Source organism: Lonchura striata, chromosome 14 (genome assembly GCF_046129695.1).
Source record: "Lonchura striata isolate bLonStr1 chromosome 14, bLonStr1.mat, whole genome shotgun sequence".
Taxonomy (NCBI): Eukaryota; Metazoa; Chordata; class Aves; order Passeriformes; family Estrildidae; genus Lonchura; species Lonchura striata.
The window spans coordinates 10,020,363-10,044,338 of record NC_134616.1 but is presented as its reverse complement, the minus strand read 5'-3'; the positions used below and the strand labels follow the sequence as shown (position 1 = coordinate 10,044,338).

Below are 23,976 nucleotides of genomic sequence, written 5' to 3'. Positions count from 1 at the left end.
CAGTCCCCAAGCTCCTCACAAGAGGCCATTTTCTCAGAGTAACAGCTGAGATGACAAAGCAGCGTTTTTTGTCCTGAGTAAGCAAGCATCATGTGAATGTTGACACACAAAATTTCGGGGGTAAAGTCTATGTCCCCTTGTAGTCTTAACACAAGAAAAGGATTTCGGTCAAATCCTCAATCAATGCTCCTGTGTAACTCCAGACAGACTCATGCAAGTCCCTGCATCCCACAGCAGCACTGAGGGGTCTGCAAGGATGAACTCTTGGGAATGGGCATGAACGAGCTCTCCAGCAGCCCTGCCTGGCGCTGTGGTTGAGTACATTTTATTCATTGTTCAAAGAAGATGGGTGTAGATAAGTACAAGTATTTCAGGAGAGGCTGAATTAGAGCTTACTGTCATGGTTAATTGTGGCTTTTATGTCTTACATATATTTTGGCAACAACCCTTAAGCTGTAGTCTGGCACTGATTATTCTTAATAGTTGTATGAAAAAAATAGAGTTTTGATGCAGATGGTCAGTAGATCTTTTGAAATACATTTTGAGACTGCAAAGAGCAGTACTTGCTGACTCTTACAGTCTAAAACCATAGTCACTAAAGTTCACATTCATACAGTGATATCTCAGTCACCTCAAAAAAGTGCTATAAATTAATTGGATCAGAAAGTAACACACCATAATGAGGGTAAGTTGACAAAGAGATTTTAATTTCACTTACAAAATTACATTTCTCAAAACCCGCACCTAACAAAATACTTCTGAAGTGGCACTGTAATCATCCTACTGACTTTACCAGTATTATGCTTTGCCTTGATTACTTTGCATGCAAAATGACTGATAGGAAATTTTCATGGATGTAACACCAGGACTTCTAGGTAGATGGATCAGGAGACCCTGCTCTAAGATCACACAGATATTTATTTTTGGAGCACAGAGCATAGGTGTCTTTCATAAATATGGGTAAATTCGCTTAGAAACGTGCTTGTAGAGACACACAAAGTGAGTGTGGTCCATATGTCTTAACACCTAGAAGATAGTGTGCTCCTTACTGAACCCTTCTGACTCATCCCAGCACAGGATGTGGCTGTTCTGGAAGTTCCCTGCCCTTTCTTGGGCTCTCAGCCCAGGGAGGTACCCAGAAGCTTTGCTGGTGTTGGTTGTCAGAGCTCCTGTAACAGAGGAATTGGACAAAGTGGCTGCTGGACCCTCAAACTGAAACAATATTTCCAGTAATTAAGGAAATGTGATTTGTACAAGTCAGAGTTCAGCTGCAAAAATAGGTTCTTTCTGCTAAAATGGTGAAGGAGCTCTAGAGCTGTTACGGTGAGGCACAGCTTTTAGTTTGCCATAAAACATTTGTCTTACAAACAGAAATGTTCCCTGTTGGAGCTGGTCAAAATATTTTGATTGTATACAGTAATAGAATTTAGGTGATATTAAAACTATTTATGGTTTAAGTAAAATATACCTAAACCTGTTACATAGAAAAAGTGGAAAGAAACTATTAAAAATGTTTAATGTTTTTTTAAAATTTTCTATCTTAAAATATTTTTTAAACATTTTTATTTTAGAAAGGTTGAACAATTTCAATATTCCCTAGGTCAAATTATGGAATTTGATATCAAAAAAATATTCTTTCTTTATGAATGAGTTTCACTGAAATCTAGTGAAGTTGGAGATAAATAATTTTTTGAAAGGTTGGTATGTTAGAAATATCAGAAATTTTGAAGTTCTGTTTTGTTTTATGGAAACTAAAGGAGAAGGGTTTTAATCCATTTGAGTTCCCAAGACCCACCATCCTTAGGGAAATTCAAGATTTTTCATCAGATACTTTGGTAATATGCAAGCCTGTTAAGATAAATGTGTAATTCTAGGAATGTTCAGCTTGTCAATCCATTTCTGCCTAACTCTAATTTTTACAGCCAGCAAACAAATTTAAACCAATTTGTTTTAGCATGGATTCTTTTCTGTTTAAGCTGTTATTCAGGTAATTAGCAGAAATGCAATAAACAATCAAGTCAGGAGTCACTGGAAGAGATTTATAATCTTATGAAATCCATAACTGATACCACAGACTATTTTCTGCTTTGAAGCAGTAGTAACCATAGCTGTAATAACATAATCTCTTAAAATCCTTTTTTCAAAAAATACCATACAATAGCATCAGGCAGAGGAAAATTAGTGTCATCATTACTTGACAGATTAATATCAAAACCTGGAATGAAAAACTGCCTAGCAGTTCACAGAGAAAAAGGTAGACTGAAAGATCTTTAATTATTTGTTTGCAGTGTCGGTGGGATATGAATATGAAACATGTCCTGATTTTATTCTGTGGGAGAAGAGAACAGTAATCCTTCAAGGCTTTGAAATGGATGCTTCAAATCTGGGTGGCTGGTCTATAAACAAACACCATGTACTAAATCCACAAAGTGGTAAGTCCCTCCTTTATTAACTGCCCACGCAGAAGGAGAATACAAATTTTAAAGGAATTAATTGTTCAGGTTTTAAGTGTTACACTTCCTAATGTGTAATCCTCTTTGAATGTGCACCCTCATGTATTGAGAGCTGAACTGTAAATGCCATCTGAAAGGATATTTTGAATGTTCTGGCTCCCAGGGTTTAGACATTAATACCACTGACTCTTGCGATTGCTAACACATTGTGGTCGTTCAGATGGGAAAAGGGCAAACTAATTTGGGTTCATTCTCACACAGCTGGTATAGAAGTGCCACATTTCAGGTCAGTCTGTAGTGTGTTATATTCCCAGTGAAGTGTCTACACCCCTAATTCATCTTGTGACTGCCGCCAGTTTGTAGCAACGCAGCCCCAGGCAGACAAACCCTGCTTAATCACAGAGCAGCACTTCAAACCCATGCTGCCAGTCTGCTGTGCAGTTTTTGTGGCTGCCCAGTCTGTGGAGAAGCACAGTAAGTCACTCCTCAGTACAAGCAATCCAACACATTTCAAAGCATTAGTAGAAAAAAATGTAAATGCTTTTGGTGTCATAACATTAGCCCACAGACATATTCTTCAAGCATGGAGGCTTGAATATTTTTTCCCTTTGCTTTTATTTTACACCTGAGGAGGTTTGTTTTCCTCCATGACCATCTGTGATCAGGAACTAGTGGGACTAAATTTTTAAAACAATACTTGTAGATAAATTATGGTGACTATATATAGTTTTGCCAATAAACTGATACCTCATTGTCCAGGAGAAGAGAAACTTGAGGTCATATTTTAGCACATATAAGTCAGCAGAGTATTGGATTCAGAAAAGTTCTCTCAATTTGCTCCAGCTGAGAGTCAGTCCAATAAAATCTATTTCCATCTGCAAATGTCTGTTGATGAAGTTGCATGCACAGATGTATGGCTCTCAAGTTTTACAAGTTCTGTTGCTGAATGTACAGCTACAGCATAAATATTCCAAATACAAAAGGTCAGATTTAGTTTGTAAATTATCTGGATTTCTGTTTTGATTTAAAATAGTTTGACATTTTAAACAGCAGTTCCTTCATTCCCTGTCTTATTGGTTTGTATAGATTGTCTCTTTTAAATGCCAGCTATTGACATTTAACAAAGAGAAATCTGACCTCAGTCAGCTGAGCCCCAACTGTGAATCCCATAGTCTGCTCCTTAGTGCCAATTTACCACTTGCACAGTTTAATTTCAAGACTAAATTGCTGGCAGTAACTCTAATTTATATGACTATCTGATAACTGCAGTGGTTACTGCTACAATTCACCCCGTGGGCACTAACATGTTCTGAGATTTTGTAAAGTATACAATTCTAATCCAAGCTGGGCTAAGCCAATGCTCTCCTGAGCACGAGGAGTGTGGTGACTAATTGTTTCCTGTCCCCATCTCAGCTGTGTGGCTGAGAATGCCAGAGAGCACCGAGCTGTCAGCCCCCAGCCACCTCCTCTCGGATCAGCTGGGCTGTGCCCAGCCCATGGATGGGGAATGTGCAGCTTCTCACAGGAGCTGCTCCTCTTCCTCGCGTGTTCCGCTGTGCTGGAGTCAGGGAAAGCTGCCAAACATCTTTACCCATCACCTGCAGAGACACAGGAGGGAAGGAGAGGGCATAAGGACATCTGACTTGAAATCCAGGGTCTCTCCTGTTTGCAGTTTGCGGGTCAGAGCATCTGCAGCGAGGCAAAGCCCAGGCTCAGGGACGTGTCAGAGGTTCCTCGGGACTATTGCAGGCTTTGAACACCCACACCTGGCTCGTGTACACAAACAGAGAAGCAGCTAAGGGCAGAAAAACAATTATTATAAAAAAACTGGTGCACACCTACCAGAGCAGCCAGTATGTTCATATTAAAGCAACAAAAGAAAATAATGAACTGTGGTAACCAAAAGGATAAAAATAACAAGTGTTCTGGTCTTACCTAGAAACAAGTGAACTGCACTTCCATTCCAGATACATAAAATGGGCTTTAAATAAGGACAAGAATATGATTTAAACTAGAATTATCTATTTTAGACTTATCTCCATGCCGCCATGACAGATATGAAAAGCACTGAGTAGCCTGCTTGAGTATGAATATATTAAGATTTTTCACTTTTTAATTAAAGCATCTCCTCTGTATGTATGAAGAACTGCTCTTTTTAGAAGGATGAAACTTTTATGATTTTGAAACACTGCCACTGGATTAACTACAGAAACATAATTGGAATATAACATTCTCTACTGCAAATTGCAATTTTATTTTCAAACTAAAACTAGAAGCACTTTGCTTGATTTACTAGTCCTGAAGAGCTTATATCTAACTTCAGCCATTAAGCCTGGTCACGCAGCAGGTCTGCTACTGTGTACAACATTTCTTCTCCGAGCCAGGGTAGATATTCTTCTTTCCCTCCCCATGAAGGTTGCTCGTTTTAGAGAAGTTACAAAATAAACTGAGTAACACGAAATAGATGCAATTCATTGTAATGTGAACGTACATGTACTGACATGCAGAAACCTTAGCCAGGGAAAACTGTGTTCTACTGCCAGATGTAAGGATTTATAAAAACAAACTAAAAAAAAGTTATGCCCAATTCCAGCAGAATTGATGTGAAATAACAAATATTGTTCCAATGTGGTTGTCACTGGAAACTCAGATTTTTTAAATGTTTGCAGTTTTGCATCAGCCTGGCTGTTAGGTTAGTGAAGGATCACATCCTGTTCTCAGCTATACTCCACTGCTCATTTCCCACTTTCTTTTCCTCACCAGTTTGGAAGTTTGATTGCTTCTAATTTGTGACATAATTAGAGTTTCATGTTTTCTGGTACAAAGGTTTTTGTCAGTTTGGAAGACCATCTGGGCATTTCTCATAATCAAGAAGAAAACAGATACCATAAATATTAGTTCCTACATTGAGGTCTTTTAAAGACACCTGTATCTCATGAATACAAATGAATGTGCTATTAAATGATTTTTCAGGGTGTTATTTGAATTAATTTTTTTTTCTGATGGGCAAGTGCACTGATTCTATTTTTATTTATCTGGGGCAAGGAGGAGTAGTTTTAGAGGGACTTTATGCTTTAAGGTAATTTCAACCCCAGTGCAACAGAGCATCTACTGAAATTAAAGCAGCATCTTGAAAGCCTGATATTAAGCACACACTTATATTTATTGACAGTAAAACATATTCTCCAGAGCCCTAATTATTTACTAGCATTTGTAAGAGGATGTTGAAAGATTACCTTAACATTGTAATTTCAGACAAAGGGCAGCATCTTCATTCCATAGTATTTTTATCCACTGCATAAGAGAGAATATTGCCATATATTTTACTGGCATCTTTCTAGGACGCTTTTTGTTTAAGCCATCATTCAAACAAATCTGTGCATTCTGTCCTCTATTGTTCATAGATATATTTTTGTAATATAATTCTCTTGAAAATAGCTGTAGTAACATTCAGTAATTTTCAAGGTGAATTTTATCTTCAGATTTACCTGAAAGTCATAAAAAAATAGTTTAATTAGAAGTTGATAGAGACAATACATAAATACATTTGCTGTACTTTGGGAAAACTCAAGACATGTCTCAATATGAACTTCCAGCAGTGTCTAGAATATTCTCATTTCCCAGCATGAGTCCTCCAGAAAGTAAATTCCTTTGTGTTTGTTCCTTTAATAGTGCCAATTTTCTGATGAAGTACTGGGCCTTTCAAGGGAAATAAGAAATTTTGGACTAGCATCTAAAAGAGTACTTATCTTCTCTTTGCAGTAGCCAAATTCTTGCAATAACATGTCATTTCAAAGATACTTCTTAAATATATTACCACATTGCTACTTAAAATAAATACTATAGCTGTCAGCTTGAGAAAATACATCTTTGTACTAGTTCTGGTATCGCCAACCTAGTAATTGGAAGACTTTGAACAGTGTATGCTGCAGAGCAGTGCTAGAATGAACTGTTCTAGCCTTTATGGCAGAAGATGGGATATTGCTGGGAATGTTCTAGCCTTTATGGCAGAAGGTGGGATATTGCTGGGAAGACATCACTGGTGCCTCACAATTGCTCCTTGATTCTTAACGTGGCTTTGCTGCACTTGGCACCATTTTCATATACCATGAAGGACTCACAGTTGAATTTGAATATTGATTTTGTATTGCCACTCAGTGCTCTTTTGTGAAAAATGCATAGTGGTCATGCTATTAATCTCCTTTAATTAAATATTCAAACTGCCTAAGAAATTCCTCTGCTACCTAATAAAAAATTATGAATAAAATGAATTTGAAAGCAGTAATCCCCAAGAAATCAGATAGCACTGCAATTAACAGTCAATTTGTTAGAGCATTAACCAACCACGAGTTTTCCTCCTGATGTTGGTTCTGAAATAGCCACTAGCCACTGCTGAACAAAATGGTAACAGTGAAGCTTGGGATCAACAAAATTGGAAAAGATTAGTGGAACCCTGTGACAATCTTTATGTTTGTTGCTATTTTGGTAATCTGGTTTTCCAGAGGATTTGGTAATCCAAAACCACAGAATAGTTTAAATGGCATACATTTGCTTATTTTCTCTCTGTTTTCTTCCCTCCCTTTAGGAATTGTGCACAAAGGAAATGGGGAAAACATGTTCATTTCCCAGCAGCCTCCAGTCATCTCCACTGTGATGGGCAATGGGCACCAGAGGAGTGTCTCTTGCTCCAACTGCAATGGGCTCGCCCTCAACAGCAAACTCTTTGCCCCAGTTGCACTGGCTTCTGGGCCCGATGGAAGTGTCTATATTGGGGATTTCAATTATGTCAGACGCATCTTCCCCTCTGGAAATTCCATTGGCATATTGGAATTAAGGTAAAAAAATAATTGGCTATCTCTGATCAGTGTGCATAATCCTGGCTGTGGTATGCCTGTGAAAACTAGGGTGAGCTTTTATCCCTTGGGACTTGACAAATAGCCACATGTACTTGCTTTGTGGCCATGTGTGTCATCAACTATCAAATCAACTTATCAGAAAATTTACACTTACTTGTAGTCATCAGTTAACAAGGATGTTTTAAGTGGCCTGTAGAAATTCTGCAAAATGCAGAATTAGTAAAGCTGATTTTTCTTAATGTGAGGTTTTCCACACATTTCCATACATTCTCCAATAGTTAGAATAGACCATGATGCATGTTTTTGAAGAAAGCTGCATAATTCCAGAGCAAACATGCAGAATATGATGTCAAGTCACAGCACTGGGCCTACAGACTTACCATGTTTACAATTAATGCACTTACACTGTTCCTCATCAGCAGAGGATGGGACTCAGTTTAAGCAGACAGGAGCAAACCTGGTATCACAGACGTGCCAGAGGCTGAGCCTGGGCTACCCTGTAATTGTCACCCCAGCTTCCCATTCCCTTTGAGGGACACAGGGGAAGGCAGGAAAGATTTTGGACATTAATACATTAAATCTCTCTTATTTAACATCCACCTAGCTAACATTGTTGGTGATGGTTCTGTGTGCTGATTGTTTAGAATTAACTTGGCAATGCGTGGGAAGTGCAAAGGAAACAATTTGAGAGAAAGAAATACCAAGTAACAGGATAAACAGTATTTTGTTAATGGGATGCAGGTCTGTGAACAGTCAGGCAAAGAACACAGCTCAGTCAAGGACTAACATTTCTTGTTTTTCTATTTCCTTTTAAACCTGAACTGATCTGCCTTTCCAGGAATAGAGACACAAGGCACAGGTAAGTAAAATGTAATAACTGGTACGTGAACCACGTTCGAGGAGAGTCTTATAAAAGTCCTTTAAAAGTCTGGATATAGAGAAACACTCTGAATTCAATAAATAGAAATGGTAATAAATACAAATGTTAATCTAATTCACCTTTATTTATAGTTTAGAAAGTTTGATTTGTTCTTGTTAAAGGAGTAAAATCTCCCTCTAAAAATCACCAAGAAGAGATGGACAGGTTTAAGCCTGAACACTGGGAGTGCATTTCATAGCTGTCATACCCATTTCACATGGTGTTTAACTGATCACAGATATAGCCAAAGCAGGAGCTTTAGCTACTAAAAAAATAGTTTAAAAGGCTACAGAAACACACTGTACTTTAGTGGACTGTGCTTCAGAGGTTCTGGGGTACCATGAGCTTTAAAACCTGCTAGTTCTAGAGTGCACAGCAGAGCTCACAATTGAAGATGCTGTGTCAAAGCTCAGTCCTTGCTGCTCCAGCTAAAGACAAAGCAAGTGGCTCTCCCCCTTTCCAGCTGGCATTTTAGCACTGCAGTTCTGGGATTTCTTTAAAGGGATGAACATTACACATTCGGCTTCTGCGACAGACGGTGAGGGAGTTGGTTCCAACAGTCCAGCTGCAGCAGTGATGCTGCATGCTAGAAAGAGTCAGCAAGGCACTCTGTCTCCTTAGAAATAAACTTCTTAGCTTTCCAGTACTTAAATGAGGTAAATAAACCAGCACTAGTACAATATAAGACAGTAAGTTCATGGCATAGTAGGGAGCAGAGTGTGGACTGAACTGTGTTTACAGCATGAGGGTATTGGTTGGAATTGCTCACTTCAGCCACAGGACTGCTATTGAATATTGTAAATTATTTACCAGATTATGTCACATTTCATATATTTTACAATTAAAACTTAAAAAGGAAGAATAATTCCTAGTTGGTAAGTACAAGGTTCCATTTTTTAACTGAAGGGTTGTTTCCCCTTGTTTTAAACTGACTGGTATGTTTGTAAATTAATTTTCTCTATAATGCATTAAAAACATAAATCAGCTTTTACATTTAGAGGTTTCTTTCATAATGTAGATTTTTTTCTTTTTAATACCTGTTCACTAGTACTATTTTCTTGAGATGAACTTCAACCTTAATTAATTATGACAATAATCAAGTACCCCAGCCCTATTAATTACAATAATAATGTCTCTGTCACTATTCTGTCCCATTGAATTTTGTAGAAAATACAAGGAAATCACTTGAAGTTAATGTAGTGTCTGAGGTGATAGGGGAGTACTCAACAATCCCACTGTGTGCCATTCTCTTGAGGCTGTAAAGGTCATAGTCATGGTGGAAATTTATACAATGCTCAAAAAAACATGTAGAAGCAGCAGGTAAAAGGTGGCTCCTGACAGTCCAGGCAGGAAAAAGCTTCAAAATCCAGTCCTCTACACAACTTTTAGCCTCCAAAAGAGTTATTTTTACCATGTAAAAAGACAATACTGTGTAAAAAGGGAGAGTAAACAGAAAATGCCACTGATCTTATTTTTGACTGTTTACAAACATCTTATCCCCTTTGTTTTTCTTGTCATCATGATTTTAATAAGCTATAGCAAAGCTGTTTAACTGGTAAAAAAGGAAACGAAACTTCAAGAAAAATACAGAGAAAAATTAAGTACAGAATAGTACTGAAAAGATGAATTTTAAATCCTAGTCTACTTCATGTCGTTTTCAAAAGGGTAATTTAAATCAACTCAGATTTATATCTGATTACAATCTTCTGCAGTAATATAAGGTTTTTTAAATTGTGTTCCATTTTTTACTAGTACTCTTTAAACATTTTAGTATGCAAGGCTTTAAGCATAAACATCAAGAGTTTTCTAACAGCTGGTCTATTAAATCTAACGACAAGGATGACAGAAAATGTGTCTACAAGGAGAATATAGAGTGACCCCTGGTTCTTGGCAGCTTCTGCACACTGAACAACATGTTTATTTAAAATCTAGAATTCTCCTTGCAACTTTTTATTTAAAAGTCATCATTTGGCTGGCCAGTCACTCCTGACCTCAATCCAGACAGCAAAAATGATTCTTGATATTTTCAACATACAAATTTTATAGTGGTGATACTTCGGCATTAATTGCTTTTAGCTCATCCTCTTACTCATCTTTCATCATAGCACTGCCCTCTCATTCCCTGTGGTTCCTAGAACTGGATTTCACATCTGTTCCCCAGCTCTGGGAATATCACTGAGCATTGTCAAACCCACCACAAACAGAACTGGCCTAGGAGAGAGGAAGAACTCACTTCACAGCTTTGTTGCAGCAATCCTATGTGTTAGTTAATTGTGCCAATATTAATAAAATCTCGCCTAAAAAATAAGAAGGGGGGGAGAAATTTATCATTTCTTTAATCTAACTGGGCATATAGAACCCAGCCACTTTTCAGAAATCTCCTCCTCCCCCTTAGAGGAACACAGTAGTTGTTAAAAATATTGTCTGAACACCTAAACTCTCAGCTTGTGCCTCTCTCCCACCAATTCAGTAACCAGCTTTGTGATTTAAAGGCTCTCTATCTGGATTTTTAGTCAGGCCTCACTGCAGGCTCAGCAGGCTCAGGATACTAGCATGATGTGCCATGTGCTTAAAAAATTTCTTCTAACTGGAAATTAACTTCGCACTGAAAAAGAAACTAAGTCTTATTAGATAATAAGATGCAGCCCAGTTTTCAGATTAGAATTTATGATCTCCACCATTTAATTAACATATGTAAATATTTTTTTAAATAACATTTTATAATCTCAATAAGGCAGTGACAGTGCATGAATTATAGTGCATTAATTCATCCCTGGTTGCACTGACAGTACTTGGCCTTCTGCCTCACTCCTGACAATACAGTCGGCATGAATTAAGGCACCATATTTCACACCTTCATATTTCCTAAGGTTTAGAAACAGATAAAAATAACCAAGAGTGGGTATTTGTGCCCATGGAGAACAGCCTGTGATTCACTTTGCTGTAACTCATAGATTTGTTTTCAGTGCCAAGAGTACTAGGAGGTATCAGATATAGAAAAATTATCTTGCTTTCGATAGTAATAATTATAACTAAGCTGAAGTCACTCCAGTTAGCTTTATTCTGAGTGGTTTGGTACTGATGGGCAGATTAAGTGTCCCAGTACCAGTCTCTGCCCCAGCTCCCCGACCCATAACTCAGGTCAGGCTCTGTAGCAGGACACTGGTGGTGTTTTGAGCTGCTCTCACACCTCTGTCCTCTTCAGATCTCTGAGCTGATGTCTTCACACAAGTAGAGTACAATTGTTATGCTGCCACAGAGACCTAAAAGACAAAAACAAGTTGACTTTGATGCTCTTCTTTTCTGTTTTAGTACAAGTCCTGCACATAAATATTACTTGGCTGTTGATCCAGTGTCAGAATCCCTTTACTTATCAGATACCAACACCAGGAAAGTCTACAAAGCAAAGTCTCTCACTGAAACAAAGGATCTGGCCAAAAATGCAGATGTGGTGGCAGGAACAGGTGATCAGTGCCTTCCTTTCGACCAGAGTCACTGTGGGGATGGTGGAAAGGCATCCGAGGCCTCTCTCAACAGCCCAAGAGGTAAGAAAAGACCAAATCTGGGGTATTTAGTGCTGGTCACCTGTATTTCCTTTCATTATTTAGGAGCTCAGATGCAACTGGATGAACAAAAATATGTCTGTGGCAATGATTTAAGCAACTATTAAGCCAAATCACTACATGGTGTTTATTCACGTCTGCAGTACAACCAGTCCTTTATGAGGGACCAGCATGGGCAACAGCCTCTAACTTGAATCCTCTGATTACTCTTCCCTGTATGACAACACTCCTCTTTCATTACCTTTCAATTGCAAGGTGGTAACATTTAATTATATGTAACTCTTAAGCAAATTATATGGTTTCAAAGTCCATTTTTTAGATGTTATGCATCAGGTGAGTGTTGTAATGTTAGTAGAGCTTACTCATACACAGTAAGTCAGGCTGTTCAAATCAGCCAGCAAAATCGAGTTTATTTGGACCTCTAGTTTGTCCTTTCTTATTAACACACTTTGCAAAAGATGAGCATCTCCCCTGCTGCACATGAAATAAGCATTTTACTGCAGCCTCCCTGTCAGAGTACATCCAGTATTGTCACAGGCAAAATGCTTGTGAAGCCTTGAATCCCCACCAAAGCCACAATTAATCCCCTTGCAGTGTGCACTAGAACTGTGATAAAGTATCTGGATTTGGTGCTCTAAAGCAGCTGATCACCCTCAGCTCCCACTGAAATCCCTGGAACAAAGGGTACTCAGCAGCTCCCAAGGCAGAGCCCTGCGTGGGCTGTGCTGCACTTCCCCACCCCTGCTCACAGCTGGCTCCCAGGAAGGGGTTTGATTATTTTTCGTCAGCTAATAAAGGAAGGCTGTACACTGATGAAATGAGAAGGTATATCCAGGCAGAAATACCTCTAAGACAAGCAAATAATCCTGGTTTAAGGTTTAGCAGGAGACACTTTGTAATTATAGAGTGACTTTAGCATGTCTTTAATGATAGCAGGTGTGAGGTAAGTACAAATAAATGTTAATCTTCAGGCAGCTAATTAATGTATTGAATCACTTCTAAAAATAGTAGAAAACAAAGGTTTTCAGATCCTTTATCAGGAAAGTGTGATTCTGTGAAAGTGATCAGTGTTTTATTTCTGATCACAATTGATTATATCCAATTACAATACAGTTGTTCCATCTTATTTTCTTAGTGGGGAAATATGCTGATGAAAATGTCGTGATACACTGTGTTTACTTTAAAGATACTCATACTTACTTCCTTAATAGAAGGTTCTAGTCATAAAGAAATGAGGAGGAATAAAAACACGAGTCAGGAGTTCTTGGGCAGCCAGTTTAAAAAATAAATTGTCAGCAAACAATGACTCTTCTATTGGCAAATTTAGGCAAATACTCCCAGGTGCTTTAGAATTATGCATCTCCTGTAAATAACATCAGTTTGAAATTATCTGATTTGTTATGTTTCTATTTTAATCTCGAGGAAGTCTGGGCTGCCACATGCCCTTTTTGTGCAGGCCCTAACAAAATGCAGCATCAGCCCGTGGTCACCAGCAGTGTGATCAGTGTAGCACTGCACCAGCCTAGTATCTACAGGTCCTTGTTTCCCCCTGGACTGTAAGAGCTTGAATAACCCTGGAAAGTAAAAGGAAGTGTTTGCCTGGAACCCATAGATCTTTTTATAAAGAAACACAGATGTCTCCCATACTTGGCAGTTTTGGAGATTCTTTTGGATCAGTTATTTTGCTTTGGAATGCTTGTCAAAAGATGTCATGTTTCTATTGAAATTACATTCAAATAGTATAAAGAAAACAGGGAGCAGGAAATTTTGACAAAAACTTATTAACCATGTTTAAAAATCCTTGGACAAACAGACACACAGTGTTATGTAGCATTTGACCACAGAAATAAATGAATTGTTTCTGATCTCATACCTCTGAGATTTTTACAGTGCAACAACAGAGTAATTGCCAAGTTATTAAATAGAATCACTTGCATTATTCAATTAATATTTTTTATTTCTTTTTTAAGCTGATACAGGAATACTTTTAGCTTTTTTACTTGGCTTGCCTTCTTGTTTTTGTCCTGAGTATTCCTTTCCCCATTATAAATGAAAAGAAAAATTCCCTCTTACTTGATAGAAAAATAGTATGTGAAAAAGGACTCTGTTTAGTGGTTGTCTGACCTTGGTTAGTTATATCTTAAAAGTTGAACTCGTAATTTTTGCTACTAGCTGCTTGTATAAGCACATAAAAGGTTATCTAGAGGACTCTGTTTATCCATTTGCAAAATTGATAAATACCTACTGTGTAACACTTGTGAAACTTAATCCTGTTTGGTAACATCCTCAAAGATATGTTAATAGGTGGAAATTCAAATTCTCTTTCTTACTTGCTTTTCTGGATGAAAGTTGCTTTGAAAAGTGCTTTAAGTTTTCTGAACCCATAACCATTTTTCTAGTTCCTTGAACCTGGAGGGAGGTTTAAGGAGAGTCTTGGATAGTTATTTGATTATTTCTTTCATCAATGTTTATTTCTCATTATCTTTATTTGGCAAGACTGTCTTTGCCTAGTGACCCGGAATTAAATACCAGACAGGAAAATATCATGAAGTAACACTAATCAATTCTGATTTCATCCTTCCACAACTTTCATTTTACAGGTAGCAAACACATGTAGCTTTGTTCAGTCTGTTCCCAATTCTCTGTGAAGGACTGGAGATGGGGCTTAGTGAATATTAATCTTGCACTATTGTATGTTGGGCTGACTTTGAAAGATGCTTTTAAACATGCATGGCTGATGTAGTTGAAATTTGAACTTCAATATATTATTTTTACTGCAACTTTCTTTAATTCTGTAGAGATCTCAGACTAATGAGTCATGTAATAGATGACCAAGTACTTAAGCAGAATGTGAAATGATACAAGGTTGGGACATAAAATAAGATCTGTGACAAGCTGAACACATTTATTACACAAGAAGATATTGAAAATGAAGAAGTAACTACACAAGATATTAATCATTGACTGAATTCCAATCACTTGAACTTTACCAAGTAACAGATTTTAATTTTGGGGTGGGGACTTCTGTTTGGTGGGTTTGGAGATTTTTTTAATAGAAATTATTTATGGCACATCTAGTTGCCAGCACTATCTTTTAAACAAAATGATTAGTGTTTATGATAAGGTACTTGAGGATCGTGTTCTGATTTTAACTATATTAGTAATAGAGTATTGGAGCAGTAAGAGGCACAAAATGAGTGGAAATACTTGGGACTTGAATCAACACCATTAAACACTTACCTAGCCTGCCCTTCTGAAATCAGTGGGCTTTAGACCTGTAAATGGATTTGACTTTCTAAGCATAATTGACAGAGGCAGTGAGAGTTTGAGCCAATGGAGTTGCCACATTCTTGCTGAGCTCTGGTGTCTCCGGGGCAGCAGGGTACGGGAAGTGTCCCAGTGACACCCGATTTCCATTCCCGCGTGTCCGGGAGCAGCGCTCACACACGACAGCTCTGCTGGAAATGCAGGCTGTGTAACTCCTCTGAAAACAGGAGATGCCTCCAGTGATGCCACCCCAAACATCAGGGTGATTTACACCTTTTGGAAACCCAGGGACTAAATTTAAAGATGTAAACATTTAAGGTCCTGCAGTGTCTGATTTTTAATTCCTGGGTTCAGACCAGCATTTAGAACTAGGTGCACACCTGTCTGTGCAAGCCACGTCAGTGCCTCGAGAAATTTGAGTGCACACTGAGTACAGAGTACTTGGATGCACTGCAGTGACCTCACTGCAGGTGCAGTGACCTCAAAAAAAGCACCAGGGGAATGGAGAAGGTTGGGGTAAGTTCTAAATCCCATGCACAAAAATACCTTATCCACAGCTGCAATAAAGAACTTTTTCACTCAGACCAATGGCCATGAGATAGAAACACAAATTAAGCATAATTGAAAAATCAGTTCTGCAGTGTAGTTTTATCTATTTTACTTGCAATTACTTTACTAAGGAAATACTACTTTAAAAAATCATGGGTTTGAAGATGTATTCATCCCAGTAGTTTGCATCCTGAAATAATCAGTCTTGTTGCTCCTCATCCTAAGCAATACATTCTAAAGTAAATAAATGTAACAGCTGCTCAGACTAAATCTTTACTCTTGTCAAATGGCAGTAGCCCATTTAGGACTGCTTCTGTTCAGCTAGAAGATTCCTTTTACTTTCAGTAGGATGCACAACCAAACTCCTATTATAGCCTTTTGTGACAACAGACACACTTGCCAAAGGTAATGATTAATGCTATTTTTCCAGCAATCTTTGCTATTCTGCAAATTCCTAAGACCTTTTTAACCTTTCCACGGAATTCAAAAAGGAAAGTAGAATGGGGTGAGATTTTTCATTAGCAGTATATAAAGTTAGAAATAGACAAGCCAAAGTAATTTGCAGCCTCAAGTCATTGTCATATATATGCATCATAAATTTTTTTTTTTAAAACCAATCTCATGCCATTTTTTATTCATTTAAATTTATTCCTTATTTTTCTCTTCAGTAGTCTTAGCTACCTATGCTTTCCAAAGCATGGGAAAGTTGTAGAACATTGTAAACTTTTTGGATAGCAGGTTTTTTTCCTAAATTTCATCCAACGTTCATCTAAATTCATAAATCATTCACTTTTCTATTCACCCATGTCAGCAGGATGACCCCAGTCATCATGTCTCAGGCTGGAAGCTGAACATTTTCATTCATAGTCAGTAGTTAAAAATGCTGTTTGCTCCAAGTCTACTGATCTGCCTCTAAAGAGAACAGCACTCAAGTGCAAGTACTGAAGTCGTGCTCCAACTGACAAAGAACTACTGAATATTTTGCAGCTAGTTCTGAGACAGTAAGAAAGTAAAGATGACAAAGATCACAAGGCAACAGACTGCAAATCACTTGAATCATATTTTGAGTGGTGTATTATGGTAACCTATAAATAACTAATTGCATAAAATTGCTTTAGTTCCTAGATGGCAGCTTTAATTAAAAGCATCGAAGACATTTAGAAGTTTAGAAATGGATGGCATGCAATTTGCCCTTTTAGCACCATAAAATGGTAATTAACCAATTTGATTCACTTCTTCCTATTAAAAGTTTTATGAGAATCTCAAGCTCCTTCTAAATACAGTTGTTCTTCAGCAGAAGGTGGCATTCTCTTTTATCCATTCTCACCAGTAGCTGTAGATGTTGTTTTAAAAATTCTTCAGAAGTTAAATTAGAAGTTTTCAATATAGAATGCTCATTTGTAAATTTTCAGCTGTGCAAAAAGTGTAAAGTAGAACTTCCAGAAGTAGGCAATATATAGTTCTAGCTGCTATTTATTGAGATGTTTGAAAAGGATTTGTTCCAAAAAAAAGCTTCTCTTAGAGTGCAAGTGTGGGATATGATGTAGGGTAAAAAAGAAAATATCTTAATAGGGAACTTTCTATATTACTTTAAATCCATATTTTTAGCACTATAAGCTTAACTTCTGAAATGCCAAAATTTCTAGACTGAATGATCATATGTATTTTGAATTTATACCTATGATAACTACCCAAATCAGTTTGCTTTCTGAGTGCTATTTGCATTTATAATGGTGTGTGTATGTGCACTAAGGCAGAACTGTCAAGGGGAATAACCAAAACTGCTCTGGAGAGCAAATAACAGGACAGGTTATAGTCATCCTTCTGTGTTTATCATGGGTGTACCCAGCCCCTGTACTAATTATTATTTGTTGGAAAAATCTGTTACAAAAAGGAAAACTTTCTGCATAGTCTTTCTAGTAATAATACTTAGTCACCACATTTGACAGCATTACTAGCAGTTAATTTTTAATGTTAGTTAACAGAATTCAAGTGGTACTGATTAAAAGACCTCTGAGTGTTATAAATATTGCTCAAAAATGTCTGCATGTAAATCCATTGGAGACAGATCTTCACAAAAACTACTGTTTCACATTCAGGTACAAAATTCAGCCCTAGGTAGGACATTCCCAGCGACTAAAATATGACCAAAACCAGTCCTGCAGCACAAGCATGTCACTCAGCAAGACTGATACTCAGCTCTGAATCAAACAACGAGATAAATCTTGGCACAGATTTATTTTGTCCTTACCCAGCCATCAGTTTTTAATGAGCAATCTGTATGTAAACAGGGTAAGTCTGTCATTTGTGCAATAGGTCATAGGTCCCTTTAGTGCCCAAAGACATCATCATTTGGGCATAGAATTTAGTGTTACAGTTCCTTAAAAAAAAAAATAATAATGATACAGAGAACCTGTCTCACAAACTACATTTCCTTTTCTGGGGAAAAAAAGTAAAAATACCTTTCTTACTCAAACTCATGGGGTGAGCAGTGCTCCCACTTGCACTCGAGTGCAATTCATTACGCTCAGCATGTGCATGTTTCCTCCCCCAGTTTCTTGGTGATTAAACCACAGTTGCTGTGCTGTGTGTGATTTGATTCTGCATTACACTGTACGTCAGAAAAGGATTAAAAATAAGCTCTTGGAGTACAGATTATATGTAGCATCATGTAAGATGTGACAGGAGCATTAATGAATCCAACTCTAATGAATAAATTGGGACAGTTTAGCCACAAATCTGTATTGTTTTCCAATGGGTGCTTTACGTAGGGTATTTGTCAACAAGACTTAAATGCATAAGCAGTTTTTTTAAGTAGGTAAAATCATGTTGCTTTACTGTAGAGTCATAAGCTCTGGAAGCAATAGGTTGTTGCTGAACATCTATACAGTCACTGGTACTTGGAGAAACTGGCTTATTAGAAGTACCTGGCATTTAGTGCAAATACTGAAGACTTATTTATGGGCTTATTTATGCCACTGCACTGGCATATGTCCTTCCCTTGCAGGCAAGCTGCTTTTCTGCAGTGGCTGGAGAGCTAGAAATGCTAGAAACATTAAAAGATCCTTGGTTTTCTTATATAGTCAGTGTTTGAAATCCATTCAACAACACAGCTGAGTAGCTTTATTTCATTGCAGCATAATTTTTGATTTTTATATAATGAATGGTTTGCAGCCAACACAGCCATCTGTTCTCAGGCAAATTGCGCAAAGCAGAAGATGCACTTGCCCTGCTGACAGATCCTGGCCTTGTGTTATCAGTGCTGTGGATCTGATCCAGCTGAGAAGCAAAGCTCCTTGCTCACCGTGCAGCACCTCCCCTCTGCAAAGGCAGGCTCACGCCCAGCCCGTGTGCTGCCCTTCCCACCCACATCAGGTTTCTCATTCCAGCTTGTGAACCACACTGGAAAGCAAATCAGATCCCATCTAATATCGCTACATGATGCAGTGTCAGTGAGATAGAGGTTCAAGGGCCCTTCCCTTCCCCAAACTGGAATGCACGTCACCCCCGACACCAAAACAAACCTCTTTACTTCTCAGACTCGCTCTTTACCTCAGCTCACCTTCAGCCTTTTGGGTTTGGACTTGTCAGGAGCAGATGAGAGCCCAGAACTTGCCAGTCATTCTGGAGTTTCCAAAGGTACAGTTACTTTCTAATTAAAAACTGAAGATCCTCTAAGGGGACCAGTACCAAAGAGTCACGATTTATGAGCTCGGAGGCTGGCAGGGTGTCAGGCTCTGAGACTGTCTGCTCCTCTTTCAGCCTTTTTATAGCCTCCCAGTTTTCCCCAGCTGACCCATCCAGCCCCCACCAGATGATTTCAGTTCCCCAGGTGACATCTGTCCTGCAGAACCTTCAGCCCTCTCACACAATGAGATGTAGCCTAGCCCTGTACCTTGGGCACTTAGCAGTCCCTGGGCACTTTTTCTCCAGGATGGAGGAGGTGACAGGATGGTGAATACCCTCCTCTAAGGGCAGTTCACAGCCAGATGGATACATTGCACTGGCAATTTAAAGAATTAAGTTTCAGTTCCCAACACTGTGCTGATAACCTGAGAGCTAGATGCAGTAGGGAGTGTTGCACACTAAAGTTCACTGCTGTGGCTTTTGGATTTTTTGTGTGATGATACCCTCAGAACGTTGTGATCATACCCTCAGACCTTTGCAAGGTGCCTGACCATCACCTGTGATGAAGAGGCACCTCAGAAGCAGTCATGGGCAGTTTGTCTCGGGAGCCTGCCCCCAGGTGTTAACACTGCAAGAGAAAGCATATTGCACTGAGTTATGTGTGCAGCTCAAACTCCATCCCCAGACATTTCCAGCTGCCAGGTAAAGATAGGTTTAGGGGCTTGGGGAGACCATCACCCCCTCTTCCCAGCCCCATGGGAGATGCATGTTCTGCATCAGGGTTTCCTCTGTCCCCCAGACTGCTTAATCTCCCTTTATTCCAGCTGTAACTGCTACTATATACTAAACCAAAATAAAAACTTAAATATAAGGAGTTGTGGTTGGAAGCTGAGGAAATTCAGTTTGAGACTATTTTTCTGTTTTAATGTCATGTGGGATTCCTGTATGGAATCCTAAACTGGCCTGCAGACAAGTATTTTGTAAACTTAGAGTACATACAGCCTTCAATTGTGCTAAATGCAGGGGACAAAAATCAAGAACCATATAAGCCACTGTCCAGACCATCTGTTCAAGTCCTCTGCCTTTCATTTCTGTGTAGCAGAACATAAATTCATTATTAAAATAGCTTGGCTGTGCACAGCAGCTGCTGTAATTGCGAAGTTATGCAATTTTAAATGGGAAATTGTGAAGTAGTTTAAAGCAAGGAATTGAGCGGTTTTGGTAGAAAGGATTTCACAAGTCAAACATGAATAGAAGTACTCTTCTAGTTATATTTTCAATATTTGAGGGAAATAAGATCTTACAGCTCAAATGGAATGCAGGAAGAGCTGCAGGGGAGCTGTTAGACTGGGGCAGAACAAGGCTGGGCATGAGTTGTGGCATAAGCTGCTGGTGGGAGACAGCAGCCCTTCCATTCCTCAGTTTCCCCACTGAAATGCAGAGGACCATGACCTTTCCTGTGCAGAGCCCTGGCATTTGATTTCCATCCCTGGCATTTGATCCATCCCTGCCGTGCAGCACAGTGCATTGCTGCAGGAGCTGTTGCAGATCTGGGATTGGGAGAGCTGCCCCAGCTCATGACCACAACTGTCATGAGCCTGGTTCCAGAGCAGGACCATCATTTTGGGCAGCACTGCACTGTGATCCACCCTGCAGCACAGCTGCTCCTTGTGCCTGCTGAACAGAGCCTGGTCTGCACCACTTGTATGTACAGCCCCTATCAAATAGATCTTTGGCCTTCTGTGGGTTCTTCTTCCTTGCTCAGACACTCATCATTCAGAGAGTACAGCAATTTAAAAATTGTCTGTGCATAAGAATGAAGAAAGTGAAATAAAGACAAATCAACTGTAAGATAAGTTTTTAGAAAAGCTAATACTGCCCACTTTGTGATAGACATGAAGTTGTTGAAGAGCCTTGTTCTGTGTATGTAAAATTACATTAAAAGCAAAGCCTCTGCTGTTTTGTTTTGTTTCATCCTCACATCTTCCCTCTTTCTCTTTAAGTCAAAGTGAATCTGATAGATGGATATTAACTTTCCATATACAGTTTGTATAAGCCTCAATGGGTGGGGGGAGAAAATCATATTTTTTTAATCAGCAGATTTTCGTAGTCTAAGAAGAGAGGAAACATTTTAAGCTGATATTTTTTAATCAAGATAATGCCAGCACTAACACTGTTTTTATCCTTCCCCTTCATCCAGGTATCACGGTAGATAAGCACGGATTTATTTACTTTGTTGATGGTACAATGATACGGAAAATTGATGAGAATGGTGTGATCACAACAATAATAGGTTCAAATGGCCTCACATCAACCCAGCCGTTGAGCTGTGACTCTGGGATGGACATCACTCAGGTAGACGCCTCGTTTTTATGTGTTGTCACTTTGATACACATTGTAGAGACAGATCACTTTCTTTCTTGTACCAAGATTGTATATGGAATATGCTGGATGAGTCAGATAATTCTGAATGGCACAGTATGGAGTAGTTCTTCCACTCACATGATTATTTTAAGGTGTATAAGTGTAAAACCACACTTGATTTTTTTCCCTGGAGATGGCCTGTGAATGTATAGAGGGTCTTATGTAAAAAATACAAACTGCTTTAAAAAGTTGCTTGCTACTCTGAGATAGATCTTCTAAGAAGATAATCAGAGGTTTAAAGTGCTTTCCTTTAGTCCAGCATTCAGACTGATTTGCTTAAACTAGTAAAAGGAAAAAAATAGATATTCTGTTTACATCTAAATCTCTTCTAAGTCATGCAGGAGCATTAGAATAAGTAATTACGCAACAGCAATATTGTGGTGAAACTATTGGACTTCAATTTCTCAAAATACTTTTCAGTTCCTATGTCAAGAGCAACAAAATAGGAATATTGAAAGAAATACGAATAAAAGAACTTATCACATCTCTAGTTTATGTTGAAAAAGAAATATGGATAATCATGGAGAAACATAAATGGTACTCTTGGCTAGTCAGCAAGCATACCTACAGACAGCACATGGAAGGACTTGGCCTTTGCCAATAAATAATTGAATTAATCAGCTTCAAAACAGGGGAGAAGTTGTACTTGAAAAAATCTTGAGACATTCAAGTGACATACTAAGCTATTATGGTCTGTGTGAGCTAATAACCAGGATCAGGTTAATTTTTCATTTCATTTTCTCCCTGCCCTTTCCTCTGTCCTTCACAACTGGAGAATCACAGTTAAAATTCAATGCGTAACAATGGTAAGAGCTTGTTGCTTGTTTCTGAGTAGATTTTGAGTAATAGCAAATGACTGTGGTCTTCCATTCACATACCTGAAGAATGTGGGGTCAGTGTTTTGGTTTGTTCTTAATGAAATTTCACAGAGTCAAATGAAGGGATTTAATGCTGCTGTCACTGAGTGCAGAAGCACTCAGGGATTTTATTACTAGAATCAGAGCAGGAAGAAGTGTCTGTGTTCCATTTCAAATGTCACCAAATTACAAAATTCTTAGGAATTTTGGACCGCTGGAGATCATCCAATCCAACCTTCTGCCATGGCAGGGTCACCTGGGGCAGGTGACACAGGAATGCATCCAGGGGGGTTTGGATGTCTCCAGAGAGGGAGGCTCCACGACTCCCCTGGGCAGGTGTTCCAGCACTCTGCCACACTCAACATAAAGAACTTCTTCCTCATTTTGAGCTGAAACTTCTTTTGGTTTTGTGTATTTAGTGTTTCAGTGCACTCTATGTGTTTGCAAATGTGGGGAGGGGAACCTCAGCATCCCTGTTCTAAGACAGACAGGCCTTTGTATTCTCTTGGGTCCAGTTGGTGTGTAATTATTCTCTATAAAGCAGAACAGGCTCAACTGGCTTAGTTGTGCTAAACTCAAATTTAAATTAGCCTGGTAATGGTTTTAAGATTAAGCAGCTTCTGGGCACCTTGGCTCCTGCTCTGGCCCCTCTCCTTGAGGCCAGCCTGTGGTGCAGGTGCTGAGCAGCAGCTGGGAGCCAGCGGCATTCCCGCTGCACTGCTGCCCACCAGCTGGCAGCAGCCACGCTCCGTGGAGCCCCAGCTGCCTGAGCACCTGCACTTGCTTCGAGGGTACATCTAACAACTGCCTGGGGCACCCAGGAGCACAGTGGGTATCTCTGAGGTCAGGGAAGGGTGCCAGGCGCAGCGTCTGCTCCCTGCCTTCTCCTTCTGCATCTGCACTCTCAGCCTGTACAAATAATTGCTTTGTTTGCCAATTGTAATATGTGCTGTGGTTCTGTGTTCAAGTTTTTGCTGATTTTGCTCAGTAAGAAAATGTCTCGCTAAATCTCAAATAGGGAGTTTTAATTGTTTTCGTTTCCTTTTGAGAAATGCAACTACTCATTAGCAAATAAGTCTCAGCAGGGGGCCTGGCAAATTTAGAAATAAAATAATTTATTTATTAAATTTAAACTGAATTTTAAAAGTAAACGTTTTGGGCTGAAATCAAACGTGCTAAATTTGTAAAATAGATTTTAATAGCTCTAAAACGCTAGTTATTCATAGGCTGGCTACTTGCCAGAAACAAGTTTCATTTACCTCACCCTACAACATAGTACCAATGCCATGGAGGATGGGCTTCTGCAAAGTCATAGTAAGAAAAAAGGTGTCATAGAGCAAATCATTCTTCATTCATCTGGGGTACAGTCTCCTTTTCATAGAAGCAGGAATAAACACTTTCTTTTTCCCCTGGAACACATCAGGTGTTTCCATGCTGCAGGAAAATATGGCTGCACATTTT

At 38.9% G+C, this 23,976-nt stretch overlaps 1 protein-coding gene across 14 annotated transcripts in view; it reads left to right on the top strand.

The window, feature by feature from the left end:
* Positions 1 to 23,976, top strand: part of TENM1 (teneurin transmembrane protein 1) — a 794,184-nt gene that overhangs the window by 724,208 nt on the left and 46,000 nt on the right. For all 14 annotated transcript variants that reach the window (XM_077786535.1, XM_077786536.1, XM_077786540.1 and 11 more), the window contains 5 exons: positions 2,289 to 2,432; positions 7,039 to 7,288; positions 8,148 to 8,168; positions 11,541 to 11,773; positions 21,435 to 21,589. In XM_077786535.1, the coding sequence (XP_077642661.1) occupies positions 2,289 to 2,432; positions 7,039 to 7,288; positions 8,148 to 8,168; positions 11,541 to 11,773; positions 21,435 to 21,589 (803 nt within the window). The remainder of the gene's footprint in view (positions 1 to 2,288; positions 2,433 to 7,038; positions 7,289 to 8,147; positions 8,169 to 11,540; positions 11,774 to 21,434; positions 21,590 to 23,976) is intronic.